Source organism: Misgurnus anguillicaudatus, chromosome 15 (assembly GCF_027580225.2).
Source record: "Misgurnus anguillicaudatus chromosome 15, ASM2758022v2, whole genome shotgun sequence".
NCBI lineage: Eukaryota > Metazoa > Chordata > Actinopteri > Cypriniformes > Cobitidae > Misgurnus > Misgurnus anguillicaudatus.
Genome location: NC_073351.2, coordinates 24396165 through 24412360, shown reverse-complemented (window position 1 = coordinate 24412360; position 16196 = coordinate 24396165). Strand labels below are relative to the sequence as shown.

At 40.7% G+C, this 16196-nt stretch overlaps 1 protein-coding gene across 5 annotated transcripts in view; it reads left to right on the top strand.

Moving 5' to 3' along the window:
- znf423 (zinc finger protein 423) overlaps window positions 1-16196 on the top strand; it is a 176564-nt gene that overhangs the window by 28762 nt on the left and 131606 nt on the right. For all 5 annotated transcript variants that reach the window (XM_073853622.1, XM_073853621.1, XM_055173690.2 and 2 more), the window contains one exon: window positions 10198-10257. Coding sequence is in view for 3 of the 5 variants with exons in the window: in XM_055173690.2 (XP_055029665.1) it covers window positions 10198-10257 (60 nt within the window). In the remaining 2 variants the exon portion in view is untranslated. The remainder of the gene's footprint in view (window positions 1-10197; window positions 10258-16196) is intronic.

The following is a 16196-nucleotide window of genomic DNA, read 5'->3' as shown; positions in this document are numbered from 1 at the left end:
CTACTTTGTAGGGATGTGCATTTATGTAATTTTTTCATTTCGATTAATCCATAGGTCTGAAGAACGAGTACTCGATTAACTGGGGGCGGGGCAATCAAAGTGGCGGGGCATACACGTCATGGTGAAAATTAAAATAATTGTATTAAAAACACTCAAATAAAACTTAATTTTGAATAAACTATGACAGGACAATGAACACATACTAGATTATTCATGAATTAAATGTTTTAACAGATACCGCTAACAGCTGCGTGATGAAGTGAAACTAAAGGGTTAATAAACACAAACCAAATCGCTTTCTACATGACGCACTCTACATAATATTAAGCCTTTATACAACATAAATGTACAACGTGCATCTATCTGCATAAAATGCAAGACTTCAGCCAAGTTTTCAACTAAGTTATGTACATAAAGTTTAACTCCCTTTGTGGATGTGCATCATAAACTGTCTGTGTAGCTCGACACGTCAAACACGCATCTCCAGACCCAGTCTTTACTACCACAGGCGCTTGTAACACTAACCAGACATCCAATGCTGCTATATCCACAATAAATAAATTAATAAACCCACATGATCATCGTTTTCGTGATCGATCATCGATGCCATGTTCGAGTACTCGAGCAATCGAGTACTCGTGCCCATCCCTACTACTTTGCCTACTATATAGTATGAAAGTAGGCGGTTTGGGACGCAGCGATGGTAAAATACTAATACACATGTTTTAACAAAAAAATTTAAAAGTGAGGTATCTCGTTTTGGAACCAAATTCTTCATATATTGCCGAGATACAACTATTTGAAAATCTGAAATCTGAGGGTGCAAATAAATCAGAATATTGAGAAAATTGCATTTAAAGTTGTTCAAATGAAGTCGTTGGCAACATATATTATTAATAAAAAATACATTTATTATTATATTTATGGTTGAAATTTGACCAAATATCTACATGGAACATGATCCTTACTTGATATCTTAATTTTTGGTATAAAAAATAGATAAAGTTGACCCATACAAGCTATTATTGGCTATTGCTACAAATATACCCGTGCTACTCGTTGGCGGCCAGTGACCCTTTTTTTTCGAGGGTGCATGATGCGAAGTTCGTCACAACATGTACGTAACCCGTCATATGTGTGGTTCGTAATTTCAAAATATGTGTTCTGCACGTCGAGTGAACCTATGTGCATCACGTGTCTTGTCAAAATAAGTGCCTGCAGCAGATGCGTCTAAAGGGTTTATTATAAAAAAAATGCTTGCGGTGTCCAGATACTCACATAATCTCATGCGTAATCAGAGTTTACTGTTAAGGGATTGTCTTGCGTGTATTTTTTAAACATGTGCGCGTCTCTTTTATCATAAGCGGTTTTGACGCGTGTGCAACAGGCACTTATTTTGACAAAATGCGTGATGCACATGATTCACATGACGCAACAAACGCATATTTTGAAACACGAGCAACACACATGACACTCCGAACACATATTTTGAATTTGCGCCCCTCGGAAGAGCAGTCATGAGCCGCCACTAATGCTACTTACGGCTGGTTTTGTGGTCCATGGTCACAAATATGAAAATTCGGTTATAATTTGAAAACAATTTTTTTCTTAAACTTCTATTTTTGCCACAGATGACTTTTCCAGAGCCCTGTATATGACTTTTAATATAAAATTGTTATGAAATATTTAAAAGGAAGTCAAATCTGGAATGACATAAGGAGTAAATTATGACGAACTAGTCAATATATTAATCTTTCTCTAGTAGTCTCTACTAGTTTACACTAGAACACAATATATATTACTTATTGAAGTATGCATGACCATCACACACACACCTGTTCTATCTCACGGCCTCCATCTCACACTCCCTATGGCTGAAGCCCACCAGCCGCGTCACAGTTCACAAAAGCACTGCTTTCCGCACGCGGGGCGCCAGGGGACGGAGACAAGATACACAGAAATAAATATGCTCAGCTAATGAGGGAGAGAAAGAAGAGACTTTTAATAGAATGCTGCTTTTAAAACTACTTTTAATGACTTTTCCTCGCCTCTCCCAGTCGCCCTTTCTCCTTTGTTTCTTTCCATGCGGGGTTTCGTTTGGCTGTGCTGATCCTAGTGTGAGGTCTTAATATCCTCTCGGGTTGGTTTATTCTTGTTTTTTTCGGGAGGGTTGGAGAGTTTGAGTCACTCAGGACCGGAGTGTGTACTGAGAGCCATCTGTAGTCCAGTGGTGTGCAGATGTCCGGCCCATCCCTGTAGATGAGGGTCCAGCCACACCTTCATGTGTTTGGGTACATTGATCATTTATGTGCTGTAGCATCTGTTAACACTTTCATTTATGTCTGTTCATTCACTGATATTACTCTAACCATTGACTTGACAGTGGATCTGGAGTTGTAGCTGTGCGTATGTGTTTGACAGAGAGAAAGTATGTCTTATTTGGCTGAAGCCCAGTGTAGTGCAGTAGTGTGTAGGAGGTAGAGGGCTGCCAGTGCCCCTGGCAGCTTTGTTTTTAGACAGGGATCTGGGCTCAACTGTGTGTGGTGCTGTTGTGCCGAATGCCGAGGGCTAATCGGAGCTGTCTGTATCTGTGTGTGTGTGTGTTTGAGACACGTAGGGCATTTGTCTAGCGTAACCCTCTTCCTCCTCCACACTCCTTCGTTCTTTTTTCTCTGCCTGACTACACTCCAATATCCCTTCTCTAATGAAGCGGGAAATGGGGGATGAGTGGCGCTCTGATTGGGAGTAATTTAGCGTTTTTCCTTCTCCGTTGGGAAGACGTGTCTTCAGGAATGTGACGTCCCTCATTCGGTCCAGGAGTCCTAAGAATTTGGTGTGGTATGCATGATCCAGGTGATGTTTTGGTCTGTGGCTATGAATTCTGGGAATGTACCATTTCGTACATTTTTGGATGCTTGCAACTCATCAGCATGACTGGAGTGGTTTCCAGGTTGTTGTCATGTTGTTGCTAGGGTCTGAATAGTTGCTTTGATCTCACTCCCATATATCTATTACATCCTGGTACCTGTATATGATTTAATGTTGGATGAGACATTTTTATCCAAAGGGACTTTCAGTACATTTAGAGAATACATATTATCAGTATGTATGTTGTTACCCAGGATCGAACCCTTAAATCTGCACTGCTAATGCAATGATCTACAAATTGAGCTACATTATGAGTTGCTTTCTGCTAAAGGTAAATATTTTAGGATTTTAAAAAACACAACTATCAGCTATAGTAAAAGCGATGCTTGCCTTTAGCAAGCGCAACTAATTATCTCTTTTTAAGGAAGGTAGAAGTTTAGTGTGGGCGTCTGAGTGTACTTAGCACCTGCAGTGTAGGCTGGGTTTCTAGAGAGAGGCAGTGTTTTTAATGCCCGTGTGTGCGTTTTTGTGTGAGTAGCAGCACTCATCGTGGTTCTTACAGACTACCGGGAGCATACCATAAAGCCAGAGGGAGAGCAGCCCATCCCAGCCAAGCTCAGTGGAGAACAAGAGAGCACAATTTGACTACAAAAAACAGCATGATGTCTCCCCTGATAAACAGTCGGAGCTGCTAAGGCCAAAAGAAAGTAGTCAGCGGATGGAAAAAGAAACAGTACACAAACATGATCACAAAACTTGTTCATTGTACAATGTGGTGGGCGATATGACCAAAATCTTCTATCACGATAGGATTCATTTTAAATCATGATAATGATATGTATCACGTTAGAGTTTTTATGGTATTAAAATTTTTAATACCATAGAAATGTTCATAATTGTCACAAAAACCTTATACAAGCATACAAAGAAGATAAAAACAAACAAAACCAAATAAAGGAATGATAATAAATAATTATGTATGTATGTATATATATTTTTTATTTAAGGTAGAAAAGTAATTTAGTCAAGAGCAGTGAGAGATATTCACTGAGAGATGAGTGACAAACAGGAGCAAAATTAGGTAACTTCCCCTTTAAGACCAAACTCCGGACCTTATGTTGCACATGCGTTTTCTCTTTAGATGTTCACTTTCTCTTAAGCCCTAAATGGTCGTGTTTATGAGGATACTTGCAAAGATGGGAATTTTGAGGCATATATGTATGTAAGGCCAATAAACTAAAGCGGGAAAAATGCTTTTCAAATGTATGAAAGTGGTCCTTCGAATTAATACGAATTAGCCACCTCGTAAAATACGTCAAATTGCCATGAAATAGCGTTGGTACGTACATTAAAGCCACTCTATGCAATTCGGCGTTTTTGTCAAACAGCGACCCCTAGAGTCGCTGGAGAATACTTGCAACTGTCGTAATTTCCAACTCTAGTACTCCAAAGATAATGACCAGGTAATGTTTCACAATTTCATACAAATATTAGGCTACTGCATAGTCTACTAAACTACAGATGATAGTAATAGGATAATAAGAAGTTTATTCCAAGTGTAGAGTGCATAATAATAATAAAGTACCGTGTTTGCTAGCTTATAATGTTTTTACATGATTGCAGCTAAATCACAAGTAAACATTACAAAATGCCATGACAAAGTTAAATTGTGTACGTTGCATTATCTCGTAACATTGTTCGTTATAATGTCACTATACATGATTATTGCTATTTATCATAATAGTTTGCAAATTGTGCATGTTTACACTATTTACAACCTCTAGGCTTATTTATGTCCTGATAATTATGTGAGATATTGACAACTGTTGTCATGATAATCGCATGACATACTACAAGCAAGCGCAACAACATACAACATAGACCGCAAACAAGTTTACAAATGAGAGATTTACTTATTAGTCCATCAACAAGATCGCCAGATCAGCATCCCTCCAGTGCTGTCTTTTAGCTCACGCCAACGAGTAAAAACCTGACAGAGTGGGACTCTTGTCCGGTTCCTAACGCGGTCAGATTCTCTTTTCCTTTTCCTACTCACTTCCGAGCGCGCTTTCTTAACTTTTAAATCGTTTAGCCTCACGTCTCAAATTCGCGCATGCAGTTGTTGTTATAGGATTGATCGACTTCATGCAACGCTGCAATAACCGACAGCCGGATGACGTCAAAGTGCCGTCTCGGATCGTTCTTGCGGTATTTTGGCGTCGTCCGGCGGTCGGTTCTTGCAGTGCCGCACGAAGTCGAACAAGCCTAACGTGTGTGACGTCGTTGCCGTAAAGCAAGTCGTGATTCTCGCGAGATTTGTCGGGCGGTTCTCTCAAGCTTGCATTGCTGGTTTTGGTAGCGGCGTCCTCCCCGAGCTTCAACAGGAGGATGATTCGCCTTACTATGACTTTGTTTACCAGCGAAATAACTTTGAAGCTGTTATATTAAGGTAAAATAACTGCATAGTGTGTCTTTAAAGATGAACTTTTATTGTTTGTCAAATTGATATGTTCTGTATACTGTATATACCAGAATGTTTCTTCATGATATTTTTTTTACATTTTGACACCTATGTTTTCATCCAGGAATAGGCCTTCATTTTATTAGGACATTTAAATAGTTTTTACAGACAAACCTTCTAGAAAAACAATAGGTGTGCATCTTGAGACAAAGCAATGGCACTGATATATGTTAAGATATGTCAGTACAAAGTGTTTTGAAATGAAGGCATCTTAAACATGCATTTTAGTCTGAGACTAAGATAAGCCCGACCCAGAAACCGCCTCTATGGGGCGGTTTCCCGGACAGGGATTAGACTAGTCCTAGATTAAAATAAATGTAAGAGCTGTCCAAACTGAAAACAACTTGCACTGACATATCTTAAATACATCAGTGCCCTTGGTTTTGTTTCAAAATGCACACAAGTAATGATTTTAGTAAGACATATTTGTTAAAACTAGTTATATTTCAAAATTAAACTAAGACCTAGTCCTGGTTTAAGATAATCCCTGTCCGGGAAACCACCCCTATATGTTGCTCAAAAAGTGAAATCTTTAAAGACTTAAGTCTGTGAGCAACAGTCTTGGAACTGTTAACCCTAGTACCACTAACTAATGTCAAATTAAACTATCAACCCTGTTACTATCAGCACTGTTATATTTTTTTAAAGTAGGAAATATAGCTTCACATATAATAAATGTATTTGCTAGACTTAGCTTAGCTTGAAAAGCTTATGTTCCGATATCCTCGTCTGAAATCATACACATTGACTTATCAATCTTTAAAAGGCCTCAGTTTCATAGTGACTCAGATGGTCAGGAAAGAGAAAAAAAGCACATCCAAGTCTGGAACAAGGAGAAACAGAAGCAAACGTCCAGCAAACCGTCATTTTGAACTGGGAATTTGAGTAACAGAAAGGAAAAATTTTGACAGACCACGAAACAAAGGACAAATGAGGGGAAAGGAGAGGGAGAGGTGTGACGTATCCCTTGACTTTGGAAGGAGTGGAAGAGAGGACCTCAGTGTACTGTTAGTAAAGGCCTTCTGTTATTTCTGGGCTCCGGAGCTTGGCGTCCGGTAACAGGCCCGTCATTTTGACCTGGCTTGGCTCCTTAGGTCCTGACGGCAGGAACTTCTGGCTGAAGCGTCTGCGGTCGTGATATTCCCCAGCTTTGAGAGGGAAAACAGGGGCCTGTTGGCCTTGGCTTTGGAGTGGAATATGGAATAGGGGGGTGGTAGTAGAGTTTGGTTCACACCGACCACCCTGCTGGGAGCACGGGTGAGAGAGGGGTGTACGGTGGCCCAGACAGCACATTTTGCTCCGGTGTGTGTGTATGAGAGTACTGTTGAGAGTCTGTGTGTAATTAAGGAACTGATAATGTGGAAGGAATGCAGTATAGCTGTCAGGGACAGTGCAGTTCCTGCCTCTTTCAAAATCTCTCTCTCTCTGTATCTTTGTCTCCTTTTGTCTTTTTCTCTTGTGTTTTTTCTTTCTCTGAGAGTCTTTTCCTGAGAGGAAGTGGGTTTAGTTAGACTGCAGTGATGCCCAATGCCAGTGGGAACATGTCTAACCACAGTTTCCTTTACACAGAGCAGATTCTCTACTCCTCTTTCTTTTGCTCCCTCTCTCTGTCCGTCTTTTCCCACTTTCTGTTGTAAGCATCTGTTTAAAGTAACAGTTCCATAAAAGATTTAAATCCTTTAACTCTTCCTCACGCTTTTTTTCAAACCCATATGACATTCTTTGTTAAGAGAAACATAAATGGATATGATGCACAGAACTTGCACCGATTTCTTTGGGTGCTCAGAAGAACTTCACGCAATGCTTAGGTTGCTTAGCAACTGCGGACGCCACGGGAGCGCCCAGTCGCTTTGGAAAAAGAGGAAAGCGATGCGATCGCGTTTTTTGCACCGTTTTAGACAGGAATTGAGCAATGCTTATTCAGCATATCATCGCTGTCCTTTTGAAATCTTGTATCTTCATTATTTGGGAATTTCATTTTTTTGTCATAACTCAATATTATTGGTCAGTCTTTATGTTTGTCAGTGGGTTTTGCAAATATTTCATCAATAAAAAGTATTAAAAGTGCTTGTCAACTTAGACAACACAGTGTGTATATCATTAAAATAATACAGTGTTTATTCTCTTGAAAAAGAGTGATATTGGACATACAAGCTTTCGGAAGCACAGCGACGATATTCATCAAAGCATTGTAGATATTACAACGTGTGAGATTCACCAATCAGAATGGCTCCTGAATTTCAAAAGTTTCGTTTGATTACAATTAATTGAACATATGTGGTGTGTTTTTGTGGGTACTCTGTCTTTTCGGTGGGTGCTCGAGCCCAGGAGCACCCACGGGATCGGTGCCTATGCACAGAATGTATTTGTGTATCTATTGGCCTTTTCCCCAATACAATAAAATTGAATGCGGACTGGGAATGTCAAGCTCAAAAATGACATACGCTGCAAAAAACGACTTTCTTACTTAGTATTTTTGTCTTGTTTCCAGTAGAAATATCTAAAAATTCTTAAATCAAGCTTTTTTTTTTTTTGATGAGCAACTGAAATAAGAATATTTTTCTTAAATTTACTTAATTTCTTATTCCATTCGCAGATTTTTTTGTTTGCTAGTTTCAAGCACGAATTCGCTTAAACTTGATTTGTTTAAAAACTAGACTCATTTTCTTAAGTCATTTGCTCATCAAGAAATACAGCTTGATTTAAGAATTTGTAGATATTTCTACTAAAACAAGACAAAAATACTAAGTAAGAGAGTCATTTTTGCAGTGTAAACGTGAAAGCAACATAAACGGCTGTATGGTATATTTGTGTAACTTTTTTTTTAACAAAACTCCTTCCTTTTTGCGGATCCTAAATTTCATTCAGGTTTGCACATATTCAAGTTTATGCATAAAATGTGTTGTGGCACTACAGCTGAATGCTTTCTGATTTGAAGCAAAAGTACAATTTTTAGCTTTAATGTTGAACAATACGAACAATCAGAAGATGAGCGAATTAACTTTTTTGGTGAACTTTTCTTTTAACGTCTCATGTGTTTATTTTAATAACTTAATTAGTGCATTTGCCTTCTGTTAACCTCATCAGTGATGTTTATCTTTCTTGCTTTTTGTTCCTGATCTTCAACACGGACATCGAATCCACTGAGTACGAAGACTTCTACACTTAATAGTCCTCAACAGTTCATTCATGCTGAAAACGTGCTGTTATAAATGACATGACTGATAATGCGTCAGAAATGTCCCTTCATGCATTGATGCCTCTTTAGTCTAATGTGTAGGGGTTACGCAAATTACCGACTGTATTTGTTAAGGAGTAATGGCGCGTGTGTGAGAGTGTGTGTGTGTTTTCATACTAGTCTGTTTAAAGCTGTGTGCCAAAGTGCTTAGAAGGGAGTTTTGTAGAGACCGGGAATGCGTGTGTGTGTGTGTGTGTGTGTGTGTGTGGTTGAACTTCTCATTGTGTCCTGAACACTGCTGCTTCCTGTTTGTGTGCCAGTAGGGCTTCCTTCCTCGACAATGCCCAGGAAAACCTTCATCGCACATTCCTCGTCTCATCTCGCTGCCTCTCTTACCTGTTTTTGCACCTCCAAAATTAGTACACGGACAAACACACACATTCATGGCAAAGCCTTTTGATGCACATCCAGATTGAACACAACACTTTTAATGGGCGCACTTTGGAGAATGCATGAAAAACTTGCTTTGGCTGCAATAAAGTTATTATAGTTTGAACAATTTTGCTTTCCAATTTTCAATGGGTTTTTTTTAGTTTGGGGTTTTTAAGTGTTGTGTTTAAAAAAAAAGATCAAAATCATGACAAATTATTTTTTAGCTAGTTTTGGAGTGAACTGTTTTTGTTTAATTAGTAACCATGTAAGGTTGTATTTGTTAACAGTATTAAATGCATTAGCACACTTGAACCATCTATGAGCAATAGTTTTTCAGTATTTATTCATATTTTTTAATACTAGTTAATACTAATTTCTTGATAGTTCACTGTACATTAGCTGATGTTAACAGTTTCAGTACAACTTTCATTTTTAAACATGTAGATGCTGATATATTGACATGATGACCTAAGATTAATAAATATGGCAGAAGTATTGTTCATTGTTAATTCATGGTACCTAATGCATTAACTGATGTAAACAAATGCAAACTCATTGTAAAGTGTTAACGTTCAATTTTTGTTGTTCCAAATGCGTGTTTTATTTCTCATTACTGACAATTAGGGATGCACCGAATCCAGATTTTTTGGGTTCGGGCGAATACCGAATCCACTGTTTAAGATTCGGCCGAAACCGAATACCGAATCCTACTCGCATCCTTATTCCATTAACACAGTAAAACACATTAATGAAGTAAACAACGACCCCAGCAGTGTATTTTTCATTTTATTGTTAAATAAAAGGATAGGCAACATTATGCCAGGATGACAAGTGGGGAAAAACTATTTTGTCAATTACCATAAGCCTATGCATAATGAAAGCGATGCGGTGTGATGCGCTAGTTTTTTCCAGGTGCGTCCACGAAATGTGAAAAAAAAAGTTTATCTCCGTCAGCACCCGATGTGTGTAATCAATGGCCATGTGATGTCAACCAGCGTAGCGCAAGCCTAGGATTCGGTTCGGTGGAAAAAAAATCTAAGATTCGGCGGAACCCTGTCAAAAAGCCCAGTATTCGGACGAATCCGAATCCTGGATTCGGTGCATCCCTACTGACAATATTTATTATTTGTTTTCTTAATGACAGGTAACACTTGGCTAAACAAGCATTTTAATGTACTCTCTTTCTCTCTCTCTATAGCGGTAGAAGAGGCCGAATCTACAGAGTGTGCCAGTGGCTGGGACTCTTCTGTTCAGACAGGTAAGATTTCAGTCCTGCATGTCCTCCAATGATGCCTCCAACCCCCCTGTTCCTTCTGGAGACGATCCACTGCATCACAATCTCTAATATCAATTCAACATGGCCTGTAGCCCAGCACCCAGAGGGATGGAGACGGCTGGTGGGAGGAGGGGTGTAGGGAGAGTTTTTCATAAGGCACAGGAGGATGGTGTCCAGGTGCATGCTGGACTAGAAGCTCAGCACTGCTTCCCGTTCTGAACGTTCGTGGGTAGTAAAGACGCATTCTCGCAGTCAGAATGTAATTTTGCACGACCTGACGAGTCTGATTACACCTTCTCTCAGGAGAGGAAAAATCTCGAAAAATCCAAGCGGGCTGTTTTAGATGGTGCATCTTTCTGAATATTAGATTTTGCTTTTCTACCAGCTACCTCAGAAGCCCTTTGCTGTACTCATAGTTCAGTGTCGAGTGTTTCCAAACGCAGAGCCATTTCTAAATGAGTAAAAACATTCACCCGCTATGTCAGCTTAGCTGTGTTTTTAATAGACAAAGCTATGCTTTTCTGTATTATGATGGAATGCTTTAAAGGATTAGTAAATTTTCTTAAAAAAAATCCAGATCATTTACTCACCACCATGTCATCCAAAATGTTGATGTCTTTCTTTGTTCAGTCGTGAAGAAATTATGTTTTTTGAGGAAAACATTCCAGGATTTTTCTCATTTTAATAGACTTGAATGGACCCCAACACTTAACTCAACACTTAACATTTTTTTCATCGGCGTTTCAAAGGACTCTAAACGATCCCAAATGAGGCATAATGGTCTTATCTAGCGAAACGATTGTCATTTTTTCGTCAAGAGGTCACGGATGATGTATACGAAAACTACCCCCCAGTGTTTACAAGTGTGGAGAAAGACGACAGTTCCGATGATGTTGTATGTCGAATGATACTAATTAATGTCTTTGTGTCAGTTTATTGTTTAAAATGGTCCGCAAATGTGCGTTTCATATAGGTAACACGTGACCTTTCTACGGCATTGCGCAATTACGTGAGGTCACGCTGGCTCGTCACAGAAGATAGACGAAAAGTTGTGGTTTAAATGTGCATATTTTTTATTTTTCTTGTCAAAAATAAGACCCTTATGCCTAGTTTGAGATCATTTAGAGTCCTGAAACTGCAATTTTAAACTACATTACAACTGTTAAATGTTGGGGTCCATTAAAGTTCATTAAAATTAGAAAAATCCTGGAATGTGTTCCTTAAAAAAAATAATTTCTTCTCGACTGAACAAAGAAAGACATCAACATTTTGGATGACATGGTGGTGAGTAAATTATCTGGATTTTTTTAAAGAAAATGGCTAATCCTTTAATTCAGCACTGGGCGGTGGTTCAATTTATTAATCAAATTGATTGGATCTTGAAAAATGGTCTCCATGACAGGTGGTTGGAGTCCATCGAAGGATTTGTGCCAGTTGTAGGACAGTTAATAAGAAATCGCAGTACAAGTCGTACTAATTGAAGTACATTGAAGTATTATAAGAGTGACCTCGGTCAATTTAATTTCATGTTGACATTAGAATAAGGGGTCAGGTTGAACATATGACAGGTCCTTTAAAATGCCCTTTGTTGGAACCTTGGTATATCAGTCAGGACTGCATGTTCAACATGCAATAATGTGGCCTTGTGAGTTCGAGTCCAGCTTATGTCTCATTCCCCCTATCATTTTCTGTCATCTCTTGGCTAACCCAAATTTGCAAAAAGTACAAAAAATATATAGCCTACATTAGTGAAGTGATTTTAATACCCCGAAGACAGATACAGTTCCAAAGTCAGCTATTAAAAATGAGTTAGTTAGATTTTATTTGGGAGTTTTTGTGCATTTGTAAGCGCGTTTATATGTGCATGCGTGTTCCATCCTGATGCTTTGGAGAGGTGATGAGCTCAGCAGAGAGACAGAGTAAAGGAAAGGGCCCCCGGGGGCCCGACGGGATGATGTAGGCCCCTCCTAACCGGCCCTGAGGGAGTGCTGCAGGGGTGCTGATTGAGGTCCTGGGTGAGTGCAAAATGCTGCGTGTGTGAGATGCAGCAGGAAGGGGAAGTCCCTGGGCTCCCACTAACCCTGTACTCCTCCTTGCCTCTCCTCCTCGACTCCTCCCTTCATCCCTCTCTCCTTCATTTCACTTTTTCACATTCTAACCCCATTAGCTTGCGCTAATCAGCCCTTTTCCCTCCGCGTGCCAAAACCACCTCCGTTTCAGGCGGACTCGGTTCTTCTCTGCATTCCGAGTCACCTCCTTTTATTCTTTTTGTCTTCACTTTTTCTTTCGCTATCCTTACCCTCTCCTGTGTTTGTTTGTGCCGCTGTGTTGGGGCCCAGGGGGCCGCTCGCCATCTCGTATTTAAAAAGATAAAAAACCTTCCTTCCCTTTATTCCCTGGGAGATGATGTCGACAAGGACACTGGCAGGCTTTTCCTGGTATTAAATTCACTTCGTTTTTTTTCCTTTCCTCCTCTGTGGAAAATGTGCGCAGAGTTTGGAGAGAGTAGAGTGTAGGGGGGGCTTGGACTGTAAGGGGTGGAGAGGTTAAAGGAAAGAGTTAGAGCACCCCCCCAATCCACAGGCCCCTAAGGACCTGATTGAGGCCCCTTCGGTTTGTCCCATTGGGGGAGCGGGCCGGAGGTACACCCCCTGTTTCCACTCTCTCTCTCTCTGACTCTCTCTCCAACCCATGCTCCCTGAGATAGAAAAACAACCCGTCCCTCCCTGGCCCAGAGGGGAAGAAGCGAAGGAAAGGAGAAAAGAGAGAAAATGAGCCAGGTCTGACACTAGAGACTCCGAGAGAGATGGTGGGGGGGTCGGTTGAAGAAAAGGAAGAGGAGGAGGGAGAGTTTATAGAGACAGATGCAGACGCTTGTCATTTTTTCGAAAGTGGGAGCGGGGAGGGGGGAATTGTTCTTTATAAGTGCCATCAGAGCTGTGAAGTTGAGCATTGTTTTTTCTGCTTCCTGTCAAAGAGCCGGAGCAGTGCTTTTATGGATGTGTTCACACACATACACACGCACACTTTGAAACAATAGCTCTAGAGACTTTGCTTTGTCAACATATAGGACATCGCCTGATGCACATTTGCAGGGATCAAATGCATTATTACTCACGCGCACACCAACGCGCACAAGCACCCAATTTGTGTGCGTGTCCCCGACTATGATTCATTGTGGAAAAAGACTGCTCATATCCCTATGCGCTGGCCGATAGGGGCTGTAATGCTCCTGAATTGAATTATTTTATTTGTTTCCTCCCTCAGCTATTGGTGGGTCTGGTAGGACCTCTTAAGTCAGCCAATCGGATTGCTCCGTTCACTCTCCCTCAGTCTCACCCACTCTGGGCAAGTCATTGTGACCTCACCCGTAATGTGAGCTTTTTGGTCACCTGTGTATTCCTTGCTCAGAAAGGGAGCTGTTGTGTTCGGGTTGTATTTGGCAGCCGGGCATTGAACCAGGCCTATTTATGATCGTCTTAATGGCCTGCGCTGTCAAACTCAGCACATGTTAAACTTTTGTTGTAGCCAGAATGAAAGAAGCATAATGAAATATATGCGCTGTAGTCGGAACAGAGTTTTTTTTTTTTTGGATGATTTGTACTTGCTCTTTTAACATTTTCATTGTTGGCCATAATAAGAGATTTTTTTTACTTTAGTAACATTTTATATGCCTCATAGTTAAAGGAAAACACCACCGTTTTTTAATATTTTACTATGTTCTTACCTCAACTTAGATGAATTAATACATAGCGATCTTTTTTCAATGCATGCACTTTTAATCTTTGTACAGTGTTCTGTGAATGTGTTAGCATTTAGCCTAGCCCCATTCATTCCTATGGATCCAAACAAAAGTTTTATTTTGTGCCACCATACTTACTCGTGTAGCTACTCGTGTAACAATCTTTAAATAGGGAAAACATGGACATGTTTGATGGCTTCTAAATTCATCCCTGTTTTGAGCCATAGGAATAAATGGGGCTAGGCTAAATGCTAACACATTCACGAGGCGCTGTACAAAGATTAAAAGTGCATGCATTGAAAAAAGCTAGATAGGCATTAATTTGTCTAAGTTGAGGTTAAAACATAGTTAAATATTGAAAAACTGGTGTTTTGCCCATTAAAGGGTGCAGAATTATTTAATGTGTCAATGTCATTTGAACTGAATCAGGAAGTCACAACGACCCCCCCCCCCCTTTTGAATGACCAGTAGTGTTTCGTTTATGCTACAGTTTAGCACAGTTTCATTGGCCGGTCTTAAACTCCCTCACATGACCTCAGCAGTTGTGCCCACTTTATTGTTGAGCCCTGCTGAGGCATGTATTGAGAACCGGAGGATCAGCAAGATCTGTTATATGATTTTGGTGTGCGTATGCTCAGAGTTCAATTTCAGTCAGTCTCCTGGCCCCTGCAAAATGCCCGGTTCCCTCGGGAATCGAACCTGAGCTGGATTCAGCCGTGCATTCTGGTTGCTCTGCTCCCAGCTTACCATCGGTATATGGGAATAGGACAGGAGCGATGATGACCATCGGCTATATCACAACCCAAAAATGGCCCTCTCTGTGCAGTGGGCAGTTTTAAAAAGAGGACACAAGCAAGAGATCCATCTCTCTATCCCTCAAGTGCATTTGTGTGTCTCTGCCTTTCCATTCGGGTCTCGCTGTCTGTCTCACTATCTCATTTGTGTCCCTCTCTATTTTTCTTCATCTCCTCGCACGAACCTCTGGAGGTCCATAATATATTTTTAATTTCCCCAAGGCAGCGACAGGAAAACAGTTTTAATGTGTGAAGAGGAGGTGTGCGGCTGCCTCTTTGTGTCTATGCATTAGCATGTGGTCGTGCACATGTGACGGCGCATGTTCCCGGCGTTCTCGCGGCGCACACGGACACGCAGGCGTTCGTGGAGTCGCGGCCTGGAACAGGTGATGGCATTGGAGAGCAGCTGTATGGCTGTTTGTTCCATGTGATTCAATTCCCATCTTTCCATGACGCTCTCTTTCATCATCTCCCTTTCTTCTGCGTGTCTGGGTGCGCGGGTGTTGGGTGCTGGGTCTCATGAGGAAGGGAGGCTGGTACAGTGTGGCTGGCAAGCGAGGGTCCCGAGGGCCTGCGCAGTATTGTGGAAACACAGTACGCAGGGGCCAGTGAAGCCAGGGAGAGAGAGGTCTACTTGCTTTAAATAGGTCCCGTGTTTACCACGTTAGGCCCCTGCATTCCCTCGAGAGACCACGTGCAAGCACTGCACCTGCTCGAGCGCTGGGCCATCAGGGGCCCTGTCCCAACTCCAAATCGGAATACAATGCGGATATCATACATTTTGCCATACATTAGCAGTGGTTGGCCAAAATGGCTTTTTTAAATAGCTAGTGCGTATATAGATTTATATTCACCCATATGGCAGACGATTTTATCGTTGTTACAACTGTGTGTTATATCAGCTTATTGCGCGGCCCTGTAAAATGCTTGCTTCTGATTGGCCAATTCACAACATTCCAAGGTTATGTTTTTTTCAGATAACTACCGCTTAAAACTAATAACATATGGTATGCGGCAAATAATTTTGACAGGTACAGTTTAATATTACACAAAAATAAATACAAATATGTCTTTTAATAACATATATGACATTTTATTTACAAATGATTAAACCAAACAGTGTGTTTGTGACATTTAAACGTCTTGTCTCATCTCAAAATGGAAAGTAAACAGAGTTTCCTTTTGGAAGGTCGGCATTAGTTAAAAATTAGCAAATAAAATATCCGCTGCGCACCGGGTCCTGATCACACAGTCGGGGCTTATTTCTGCGATAACAACCTGCTACCTATACCTTATCGCTGACATGTGTGTTCCTTGGGGATCGAACTCATGACTCTTTGTGCTGCTAACGCAATGCTACACCAATTGGGCTACAGAAACAGTTA